Source organism: Heterocephalus glaber, unplaced genomic scaffold (genome assembly GCF_053883595.1).
Source record: "Heterocephalus glaber isolate CG9 unplaced genomic scaffold, H.glaber_assembly_v1.0 deba00001543, whole genome shotgun sequence".
NCBI lineage: Eukaryota > Metazoa > Chordata > Mammalia > Rodentia > Bathyergidae > Heterocephalus > Heterocephalus glaber.
In genome coordinates, this window is record NW_028258336.1 from 2,653,061 (window position 1) to 2,665,390 (window position 12,330).

The window sequence follows — 12,330 nt, forward strand, 5'->3', positions numbered from 1 at the left end:
TTTTTCTTTTATTCTAAAATGGAAATAATCAGAAGAAATTAATGCCTTCTGATCTAAACATTTTCACAGTTAAATAAAATGCCACCTGATTTTTTAAATGCTGAGACTAACACATTGGCAATATCTAATGAGAAAAGTATTTAATGCATCAAAAGACAGTTAGTGAAAGCTAAATTCTCTGCCTTTAAAACTATCTTTCCCCCAATGGATAAGATCTAAGATAATTTTGAATGTATTTCTTCTTAGCTGTGTTTTTCTAGTTTCTCTATAATAATCATCTGCATGATTTATAGAAAGGTTGTTTAAATTATTATTTTGTACAGACAAATTAGCCCTAACTTATTAAAATATTATTTAACAATAATATTTCTACATTTCTACTCAAAAGATAGATCACAATAAGAGGAATGACACAAACCAGTTTATTTTCTAGCACAATTCTTGGACATGCCTCCACGTCTGAATTACTTACTTCTTTGAAAGGATCCTTAGAAGCTCTGAGACGTCAAAATGTATACAAACTGCTGAAATTAGCTATTTCAAAGAATGGCTGGGCACCAGGTCCTCAGACACCTCTTCTCTGCACACCTATCAGCACCACATTCAGTGAAGGGCTGGGGGTGGAGCAGAGACATCACCAGGGAGCAAATGAAGCAGCTAGGTGGTTTGGTTTTTAAAGCTCTATTTGCTATTCATTGTAGGATTAAAGGGTTTCTTGACAATGGAAAAACAACTAAATGCAGAACCAGCTAACTCTTTCATGATCGGCTTTCAAAGCTCATCTTAAGATGAGCTTTTTCTTCCTTTGGCTGCAAACCCCATTTCCCAATAATCGGTGGTAGGTTATAAAGCCAGAGAACAATTTGTCACATCTATGAATTCCTCTATCTACAAGGCCAAGTTTCATCAACCTCCCACTAAACAACGTGAAATATATGACTGTGTTCTTAGGTTAAGGTCAGTGTGTGGGGCTACACACACAGGCAGAATGATTTCTCTGGCATCTACTGCATAAATTCATTTACACTATTCAGAGAAGGGGGAGCTGCAGTCACCTTTAGGTGTGAGACAATGGAACCTGTGGGTTACAAGACAATGCAAATTTTGGGCCACAATACAAAAGCAAGAGAGAAAAGACAACTTGGTAAGAGCTAAAGCCTCAGAAAGTCCCTACAACCCTAAAGCACTTCCTGCACTGGCCAGTTTCGCCTCAAAGCAGTCCTCCCAATGGTAGGCTGGAGATAAATTTTCAACCTTCATTTTGAAGGCTCTTGCTGCCAGTATCTGTCTCTAGTGTCTTGGGCTGACCTATGAAGATTCAAGAGTGAGATTCTCTAATATTAATATTTCCCAAGAGAACAATTCTTTCTGCCAGTCTCACCTTGAGTATGGAAGCCTTCAACTACCTGGCATTTCTTTTAATCAGTTACACTGCTTTGGGGCCCGTATTACAAAGCCATCTGGCTTTGCAGACATCAATGCAAAAACTATGAAAACCCCACTTTTTATTGTGGTCCCACAATGGAGAGCAATTCACTTCAAAGTGTGTTAAGCTCCTGGGGTTCTGGTGCTGAAACAGCTCTGCTCAAACTTTTCATTGTTCAGGCCTTGAAGGAGCCTGGCCATCTAGAGGATAAAAGGATTCCACTGAAAGTCCCATGTAAAAGAAAATATTTGTTCAGTCACAGTGTCCCTACAAAATGATCTTATGCTCCATGCTGCAAGCCTGAGAAGATGAAAATGAGGGGGCCTTAACAGACATGGTGGAGACCTAGTCAGATAAATTGGAAGATGGGGGACATGTGCCGCCCTCAGTTGGAGAATGCTGTGGTGCCCTCCTTCCTGTGAATATTCGGTTCTTTCTTACAAAATTTTCTACACCTCAGGAATGTCATTAAGTAGAAATGCTTTGACTTTTTTTCTCCCTACTGAATACAACTGCAATTATATTTAAAATACCTTTACTTTCTATGGCTTTGACAGATTCACTTTTGAAGATTTCTATTCATATATTTCAATAGTCCTATCCCTTTCTCAGTGATAATATGCTGGCCTTTAACAAATCCAATAGGAAGAGAGAGACCAATGGTACTTTCTTTCTTTTTCTTTTTTTTCAAGCAGTTATATCACTCATTAGAATTTGAATGCTAGCAGAAATGACAGCGGAAAACAGAAGAGATTGACATTTAAACATTCATGTATAAAAATATTGTGGGGATTAATGCCAAGGGATCAAATTTAATGTGCCATTTTAAAAGGTATTCCTTTGACATGGCTTAACCTGGAAGTTCACTGCACCTGGCAGTACATGTCACCAGCTCACAATAGGTTTCCCAAAAGATAAAAACAGAGATTCCTCTTTAAGGTACAGAGAATAAGGGTCACTGACGACTGACCCAATGGCTTCATCCAAATAAATAGAGCAGTTCCAACTCATTTCTTCGTGGTGAGGAGACCTGCTAGCAGAAAGATAAGCACTCAGTCCACAATTATAGCTGATTTACAATGTCTGCAGCAAGCAAGAAACAGAGTGTGTCCTTCTGAAAGAACTACATCTTTCCTGGAGATATTACACTTAAGCCCTGACAGAGCTGTCAAAAATGTAAGAAATATGGAAGTCAATACTGGCACTGGATCTGTTGCCTCCATACTTTGCTACCTTCTATATGCAGGAAGCTTAACATATTCTACTAGTGGACTAGCAAAAGTAAAGAGAGGACAATTTAGAGACAATTTAGGGTGATGATAAACCCAGAAAGGTAATACGAAATACAAGTAATATCTTAACAAGAGCAAGACTTATTCTCTAGTATAAACTTAGCTGATTGATTTAAATCAATAAATAGGACTTTTTTCAAAACCAATGTTATAGCTTTACAGCATCCTCTTCTCCCCATTCTTTATCTTCTGTGAGCATTATTTTTATTATTCTAGAGCTTGTATCTTCCCAAACATAAGTAGCTTTTTGGACACCTTGGTCCATTGCCACAAGCACTGTTTTCTAGCTTCAGGAATACTAAGCTCCGTGGTACAGCACTGCCTGTAGAGTGCAGTAGTCCCTCCAAGCCCTGGTCACAGGTGGTTGTTTATATCTGCTTTACAAAAACAGATTCTCTATCCTAATTTAAATAGCTTTATCTTTCAGGGTTTTAGGGATTGGGCAGCCCTGGAATAAATTAAACCCTTAAATATTCAACAGTATTATAAAAACATTCCTTTATTGTTTTTACTTTTCTGACATCTATTTTATATTGGTTTTTAGTGTAATTTAAAATCTGTAACTACCTAGGATTCTCTCTTTTTTTTTTTAATCAGTGCTAGGGATTGAACCAAGGTCTTCACACATGCCAGGCAAATGCCACTGAGCTACAGCCCCTCTACCTATATTTTACAACAATTTTAACATTAACAATATAGAATTTACAAAGATACATATACATAATCATCTCTGAGATACACTCTTTATCTTTTATGTTTATCAATTATCAATTTTGATGATGATTAAACACTCTGAATAGTTGAAAACGCACCTTTTGTGGAAACATTGGAAATACTAGTACAGTTTATATCATTTGTCATTTTTACATGTTTCATAACTGACTTTTGGCTCTTGATAGGCCAAACTGTTTCAATGGCTTATGACTACCATTTCCTCTTTGTTGTGTATATTTTCACTTTTGGCCAGCGGAAACTTTTAATGCTTCTTTCATTTGTCCCTTTAAGCCTGAACGTATCGTTCAAAGTATCCTTTTCTTTAGCAAAAAAAGACTATTCTAAAACCAACAAAATTTTGCTTATTTAACCAGAAAACCCAGGAATATTCCGAAAAAGTCTTGATGCCCTGTGGAGAGCAGAGACCAAAACTGGGGTACCTAAAGCACCTTTTAGATAGTTCAACATAGGCACTAGAGGGAAGCAAAGAGGCCACTGTCTGTCCTCTTCTTGAAAACAAAGTAGAAAAACAGTATTTGGTTTTGATTAATAAAGCTCCTAAGTTCAATACTTTGAACTTAACTCTTTTTTTTTTTGGTCTTGATATAATTTAATTTCTCTCTTTTTGAAATTACCATCTTTAATATTTACATACACGCAAAAGTGTCCTATCTATTTATTTGCATTGCAATATCATTAAAATCAGTGGGAATCCCAATTTTTAAGACGTAATTATATTTTATCCAAATATATCATTCAATAATAATAATAATAGATTACACTGTTTCATCTTTGGCCACAGGAAAACTAATGACTCTTTTCTATTTAACCAAGTAAACACTTTAGGACCTACATGGGGCTGTCCCTCTTCTTCGATGAGCAAAATACAGACCTTGAGCTGAAGGTGGAGTTCAATAGTAGAGCAATTGTCTAGCATGTACAAGGCCCTGGGTTTGATCCTCAATATTGAAAAAAAAAATTGTAACACCCTAGGGCTTGGGGTATAGCTCCTTAGTAAAGCAACTGTTTGGTTTTAGCAAGGCCCTGAGTTTGACCCCCAGCACAAGGGGAAAAATAATACAGACCTCACCTTTATTTGTATATGTGTTGGTCTGCAAGCTAATATTACCACTATTTTTTTAATCACAGGAAATTTTAATATTTACCTCCAATATTTCAAATACCTTTAGAAAAACACAAAATTATTACTTTAATATTATAACAACTAATATTTTCAAGAAGCAATAAGAAATGTGAGAATAATTAAGTGAATATCATATTAACAGAAATTTAAAGTTAAGGATTGTCAAATATTGGACAATCTGCCTAAAATGTCAGATGTAAGAATTTTCTAAGCCCATAAAATATTCAATATTAAGCTTAAAAAGAAACCAATAATAAAAGATTCCAAAATACATGGTTTATTATGTATTTCACTGATAATTCTTTGTTCATATAATTATAATAACCCCTCAACAAATCTAGATATGCAGTTTGGTACATGTACAGAAATAAAAATTTATAATGTCACAATCATTGAAAACTTGAAGTACTAAAGTCTTAATGCAAGGATCTGATTCTTAAATTAAACCGTCATGATTGTAGCCCCCATTTTTTGCATATTGGAGTAATTATACCAGTCACCACAGAAATAATGTAAAATCATATTTAAAGAATTGACAGAAGAAATAACCCTTAGTTTACCAGTAAATAGTTTTCCAATTAGTAGCACGAAGTGATCCCCTTAGTAAAACCTATTTTTGTTTTATTTACTGTGTAGTGTTATGTTACCTTTCATATTAAAGTATATGAGATAAAACTCAAATTTTAAATTTAAGAATTTAATTTAACCTGAACCTGAAAAACAAATGGCTAATAATAGTCATGAAAAATCTGAAAAGAAGGCTAGCAAAGGAGAACTTACCAGACATTACTAGTCACTAGAAAGTCACTGCATTCAAAACAGAATAGTGTAGGCACAGAAATAGAGAGGAATCAGAATAGGAAATCCAGAAATGATCCAAATATATATGGTATCTTTATATGTGACAAGAGTAACATTTCAATCCCATAAAAAATATGGATTCTTGTAACAACTAGGACTTAAGTACCTGGTTATCCATCTAGGAAAGAAAAAAAGAAAACAGTATCCTATGTCACATCGTGTACAAAACTTAAAAGTGGAATAAGATTGAATATTTTTAAAAATTAGAAAAATAAAGAGAATGTTTATATAAACTTGGGATAGATTCTGAGCATAACATATAACTCAGAAGCAATAAAGAAAAAGACATGTATTTGATTAAACAACAATTAACAGTTTTCATTTGACAAAAGACCATAAATAGAGATAAAGCCTGTAAAGATCTACTTATACACATATAACAAAGGAATAATATTTCTAAAATGTAAGAACTCCTAAAAGTTGAAAATGGAAAAATGGTCTATGGAAAATGAACGTGCAATGAAGAAAATTTCATGGACAACAGACATTGAAAATACACACAATCAGTGATAACGAAGAAGATGGAAATTAATCATCAGAGATAATAAGATTGGCAAAAATTAAAAAGGGCAGTGGCATCTCATGCTGGTGAGAATGTTGGAAATGGGCACTTTAATGTGTGAAGGTGACTTGCTATTCCTTTGGGTAAAGAAATCTACCAATATCTTTTAAAATTTAAAATACACATACCGTTTGACCAAGCAATTCCACTTCTGGGAATCTATCCTATAGGAAAAAAAAAGGACCAGTATATAAGGATATAAGTACAAAGATGTTTACTGCAGCATTGTCTGTGGTGAGGTCGAAATAGGGTGTGGTAGCTGAGGGAGATACCAGAAACAATATGAATGCCCACTGACAGACAAATGATGAAATGAAATGTGGTACATCTGTTATGTACAATATTACATAATTATTAAAAGTCTTGGGATGAATCCAACCCTACAGACAGGGAAGATTGATAAGGTAAGAAAAACTTGGAAGAGTGAGTATTATGGTTTATATCTAGATGTCCCCCAAAGCCTCAGGCACTCATGAGTATCGCCATGGGATGTGATACTCCTCAGTGCATTAGTCTATTGATGCATTTTTAGCTAAATATGATGTTGGGAGGTGAAGCCTGGTGGGAGGAGGTGAGTCACTGTGGGATGGCCTGGATGGGTCTATTTCCCCCCCCTCCTCCTTTGATTGCTCTCTGCTTCCTGTGATCAAGTCATGAGCTGTTTCTCCTCCGCCTGGCCGCCCTTCCTTGGAGCCAGACAACTATGGACTGAAACCTCTACAAATGTGAGCCAAAACAAACCTCTCCTCTTTTAACTTGCAAGTGTTGGGTATTTTGTCCAACAACAAGAAAAGTAACTAAAGATAGTGTTCAACGTTTTCATCATGACAGGTAACAGCAACAACCATAACAAATCAATGTATGTGCACACATTTGTTGGTTTGAAGAAATGGAAGGATACAGATGAGCAGGACAATGACTACCTAAGGCTAATGAAGAGGAGGATTGGAAGGGATGGGAATCATTTACTTTCTCTTTGAATATCTTCTCCTGTTTCACTAGTTACTATGAGTACAATTATATATTTTATAACTTCCAAATTCAAAAGAATATTTAAGGAAAAAGTGTAAGATTTTAATAGTAGTATTTCCAGACATATATCTTTAGTGAAATAGTAGTGAATAAACATTTTCATTTTGCTGATTTCTTCACTTTTGATAATTTTGCCAACACCCATTTTATACTGTGTGCATCATCCACATAGTTTGGGTAGAACTGATTATACTCTATTTTTAGGGATTCCTAAATGATCTAAACCACTGCTATCCACAGGAAACACAATTCAAATTCACTTGTACAGTTTAAAATTTTCTGGTAGTCACATTTAAAAAAATTTTTTTTGAACAGTGAAAGCAAATTTTGTAACATATTTGATATAACCCAATAAATTCAAAAGCACTATCAATGTGAAATAAAAGAATTATTAATAAGATGTGCCACACTGCTCTTTCCTATCTCTTGGGACTAGCTACACTGCAAGAGCTCAATGGCCACACATGGCCAGTGCCTACTGCGCTGGACAGCACAGGTCTGGATTGCATGCTATAAACTACCATTTCATGTCTGGACACATAATATAGAATGGTCTAAACAAAGAGAAATACATGTTAGTAGGAGGTGAAAAATCCTCTCCTGGTGAAAGTGAACAAGAAAAAAAGTAACCTGGAGCTTCTGGAAGATACAAAAAAAATAAGATGAGAAGGAAGTCTGGAGAACCTGGGGTTCTCTGGAACAGCCCCAAATTTCTGGATCAACCCCTACCTGAAGCCTGAAAGCCTTCTCATCATTAAGAGCTGGCATATTTCCTTAAAATTATTATCACTTTATATTAGGTTGTCTATTACTTGTAATCAAAAGATTTTTCGGAATCTTCTGAAAACATCCTTGGAGGAGACTCATGGCCTAATTTCTGATCATCCGGGTAACTTTCTATGGTCCCTAGACAAGAGAGCATGTGTTTCCTTGGAGACAGCACACATGGTAGAGCTCAGAGAAGCCAATCAGCTCTCATGCTCATTCTGCCTTCTTTGCTGCTCTCCCTTCTCTGTACCAGGGTTTCCCAACCCTAGAACTAATTTGGAGCAGGCACCCATTTGTTGGGGGTGTGGGGCGGAGGTTGTCTTATATGTTCCAGAACTCTGAGCAGTGTCCCTGCCCTCTCCCTACTATGATCAGAGAAACCTGACCTGATCCCCAGCCATAGTGACAACCAGAAATGTCATGGTAGCTCTCACCTCTAACTAAGACCCACTACTTTAGAACAACGTTCACTTCAAGCAGACAATAAACCTTCACTGTTTCACAGGACTAAAGCCCAATGCCACCTTCTCTTGTGCCCCATATCACCATCTTCCGGGCCCTGTGGTCACTTCCTCAGTCACTGACCTTATCTGGTCACATGCTTCTCTCACCGTCCCTCAACAAAGGACCTGGACTCTCAACTGCAGTTCTTTGTTACAAGAAATAGTGCCAGAATAATTCGATCTTTCTATGTAAAAACATAAACTTGGATCCATATATAAAAATTAACTCCCCCGGTACCAAAAAAAATTAACACAAAATTAGTCACAGTCTTAAATGTAAAATCTAAAACTATAATACTTCTAGGAGAAAACATTGTGACCTTGAATTATGTAAAAACAGTTGAGATATAACATCAGTGTTGAAAGAACAAATTGATACATTAGGCCATCAAATTTTTGCTCTTTTTAAAAAAAATTTTATTTTATTGGTACATTTTAGGTACACAGTATAATGACATTCATCATTGGAAATTTGCACCTTTACATAATCTCTCTTGGTTCTTATTTTTCCCCCTTCCCCTGCCCTCCCTTCAACCCCTCCATCCTTCCCTATTTACAAAGACTTTGTTTGCATTTTTTCATTTTCTCATATTAATTCCATTCCCTTCGTTCCTTTCCCCTACCCCTCCCACTTCCCCTTCCCCTTTGCCCCTTTTCTTCCTATTTCACATTATCTATTATACCATTTAGTCCTTATTTACAATTTCAGTTTCTCACATTAGAGAAGCTATATGGTATTTACACGTGTGTCCTATTTATTCCACTTAAGAGTATCACCTCAACGTGCATCCACTTAGCAATAAATGTCTCTAATTTCCCCTTTTTTATGGCTGACTAGTATTCCATTATTAAAAAAACACACATTTTCTTTATCCAGTTTCCAGTTAATGGTCATTTGGGCTGTTTCCAAGTTTTAGCTATCACAAACTGTGCTGCTATGAACATGGGTGCACATATATCACTGGGGTATGACGGACAAAGCTCTTTATTTTGGGGGGTGAAGAAAAACTGAACCACACCAATGATATTTTCGTTTGTAATACTTGAAATTTATTTTTTTATTATTTTGATAGCAGATGTGCTATTTATTTATTTAATATGTATAAGGGAGCTTAAAAATAGAAAGCTGTATAGATTGAGTTTAACTGTTAGTTGGTTTGGGGCCTTTTATGTGTGACTTATGACTTCTCTGTGTTCTGTATATTTGTCTGAATTAATGACCTGGGTTGAAGCTGCGCTGGCTTTCAAACAGGGAATGCCTTTGAGAAATTTGTATATTATGCAATTGCCAGATCAATAAAATACCTGGTATCACTGTGGTATGATTCTTTTAATTCTTTGGGGAAGATCCCCAGCAGTGGAATAGCTGGGTCAAATGGGACTCCCAGTCCTAGTTCTTTGAGGTATCTCCATACTGATTTCCACAGTGGTTGCACCAGTCTACACTCCCACCAGCAGTGGAGCAGGGTTCCTCTTTCCCCACAGCCCCGCCAGCATTTGTTATTGGTTGATTTCTTGATAGCAGCCATTCTTTCTGGGGTGAGGTAGAATCTCAGTGTTGTTTTCATTTGCATCTCTCTAATGACCAGTGATGTTGAACATTTTTCATAGGTTTATTTGCTATTTCTACTTCTTTGTCTGAGAAATGTCTGTTCATTTCAGATGCCCATTTATGGATTGGGTCTTTAAATTTGGGAGGTCTGATTTTTTTTAAGTTCTTTATAGATTCAAGATAGTAGATCTTTGTCTGAGGAACAGCAGGTGAAGATTTTTTCCCACATTGTGGGTTGTCTCTTCACGCTGTTGGTGGTTTCTCTTGCTGTGCAGAAGCTTTATAATAAGAAGAGATCCTACTTGTTGATTGTTTGTGCTCGCTCATAGGCAACTGAGGTTTTGTTCATAAATCTTTTCCTACACCAACGTCAAGAGTTCTACCTAACCTTTGTTCCAGACAATTCAGTGTTTCTATTTTAATATTTAGATCTTTAATCCATTTCGATTTTAGTTTAGTGCATGGTGAGAGACTTTTGCTCTTAAATAGGTGTTATATAATGAATAAAAAATAAGTCCCAAGCTGGGAGAAAACACTAGACAGATTGAGCACATTTTACCTATAACACTTAGAAATTAAAACTTCAGACTTCAGACCATTTTAGACTTCGGATTTTTGGGTTCGAGATGCTCAAACTATACTATATTTATCTATAAAAGCCAAAATCCAAGCTGGGTGTGGTGGTGCACTCCTGTAATCCCAGCACTGGGAAGGCTGAAGCAGAAGGATCACTGGAAGTTTGAAGCCAGCCTGGGCTACATAGTGAGTTCAAGGCCAGTCTGAACTATGTAATGAGACCCTACCTCAAAAACACAAAAACAAATAAAGCTGGGGGCTGGGGATTTAGCTCAGTGGTTCCAGCGCCTGCCTCGCAAGCGCAAGGACCCGAGTTTGGTCCCCGGTACCAAAAAAAAACAACAAAAAACTTTAAACAATAAACAAACAAAAGTTTTTTAAAGGGCCAGTACCCATGAACAACCCAAATATCTACCAACAAATAAATGGATAGTCAAACTATGGCATAACCATTTGTGGGCTATTATTTAGCAATAAAATAGTAATGAATTATTATTAACATATGCTACAACATGGCTGAATTTCAAAATAACTGTGCTGAGTGAAAGAAGCCAGACCACACTCAAAGATGTGTGCAGTACTGTTCCAATTATTTCAAATTTTTAAAAGTGCAACCTAATCTTTAGAGGTGGTAAGAGTTGGCAATTGCTTGATTGAGGGTGTAGGGACTGATTACCAAGGGGCAGGAGGAAACTCATGAGGGAGATAAATCTTCCATTATCTTGTCTTTGGTGATGGTTTCACAGATGTATCAAAATTTATTAAATCGAGCAGTTTAAATTATGTGTGTTTTCCATACGCCAGTTATGTCTCAACAAAGCTGCTCTGTTTTTTTTCTTTAAAGGGGAAAAAATGGAATATTGACTATTAGGCCAGGTAAGGTTATAGAGCTCTGGGGACAGCTGAAATTGGTTCATGCTCAGTGGAATTCCATGAGAGGAAGTAGTGCCTTTTGTGGGGTGGAGAGTTGTTTTGTTTCAAATTTTGTTGTGGGTTAATACTAGAAGAATTCACAGTTTTTTGGTATGCTAACATAATTCAGCTTCAGTGATGTTAAATAGTGTACCAGGTGTGTGTTGGAGTGGAAAAGACTAGACAGACCTCATGAAGCGCCCAGTTGAACCAGCTTTGCTTTAATTCTTCCTTTAACTACCTGAAAAAGTAATCACCATCAGCATCCCTCCGTGGTGTAAAAGGTGTGCAGGGGAAACTTTTTAAAGCAAAAATGACAACAAAGCGATAAATGCCCTGAATTCTCAAATAATTAAGTAAAAGCTTTTATCCAGATGTTGGATGGTAATATTATTCCTATGATTTTATCAGATTCATCTTCATTTACACACAAATTAATGCCTTGAACACCACCTGAAAAAACTATCACTGTTCTCCCAAGACATGAAACCTGCAGACTGATCTATCAATCTCAGTTCAGTATGTGATGTCAAGTACATTTTTAAAACAAACTCCATTGCTTCCAAGTGCTTCTTTAACCCACAAAGACTGGTTTCAGCATTTAAACTGGGTTATCCTAGACATAAAAAAACTTCCTGCTTATTCTTACAGATAATTGATTCTTGATTTGTTAAGATACTAAACACTATGCTTTATATCCTGAAATACAAAACCCTGGTGAACTTACTCACCTGCCCCAAGGGCTAGAAACACTGTTTATCACACTGAGGGAGAGGCTGAGGGAGCAAAGAAAAAGGGGCAAAACTCTCCCTCTCGTGGTCTTGCCTTCAGCCTACTAGGAAGGTCCCAGTTCGCCCTAAAGAAATATGATCACATGATCACAGCAGTTACCTATGCATCACACAGTGCCAACTTCCCAAGGCAAATACCCTCCTCAGTTCCTTAACAAATATAATAAATCCAAAAGACAACCTCTCCCTCTGCCTCA

At 36.5% G+C, this 12,330-nt stretch overlaps 1 protein-coding gene across 22 annotated transcripts in view; it reads right to left on the reverse strand.

The window, feature by feature from the left end:
• Mast4 (microtubule associated serine/threonine kinase family member 4) overlaps nucleotides 1–12,330 on the reverse strand; it is a 594,077-nt gene that overhangs the window by 263,955 nt on the left and 317,792 nt on the right. For 14 of the 22 annotated variants that reach the window (XM_087189591.1, XM_087189613.1, XM_087189590.1 and 11 more), the window contains one exon: nucleotides 6,128–6,163. The exons of the other annotated variants lie outside the window; for them this stretch is intronic. In XM_087189591.1, coding sequence (XP_087045717.1) covers nucleotides 6,128–6,163 — 36 coding nt within the window. The remainder of the gene's footprint in view (nucleotides 1–6,127; nucleotides 6,164–12,330) is intronic. 22 annotated transcript variants of the gene reach the window in all.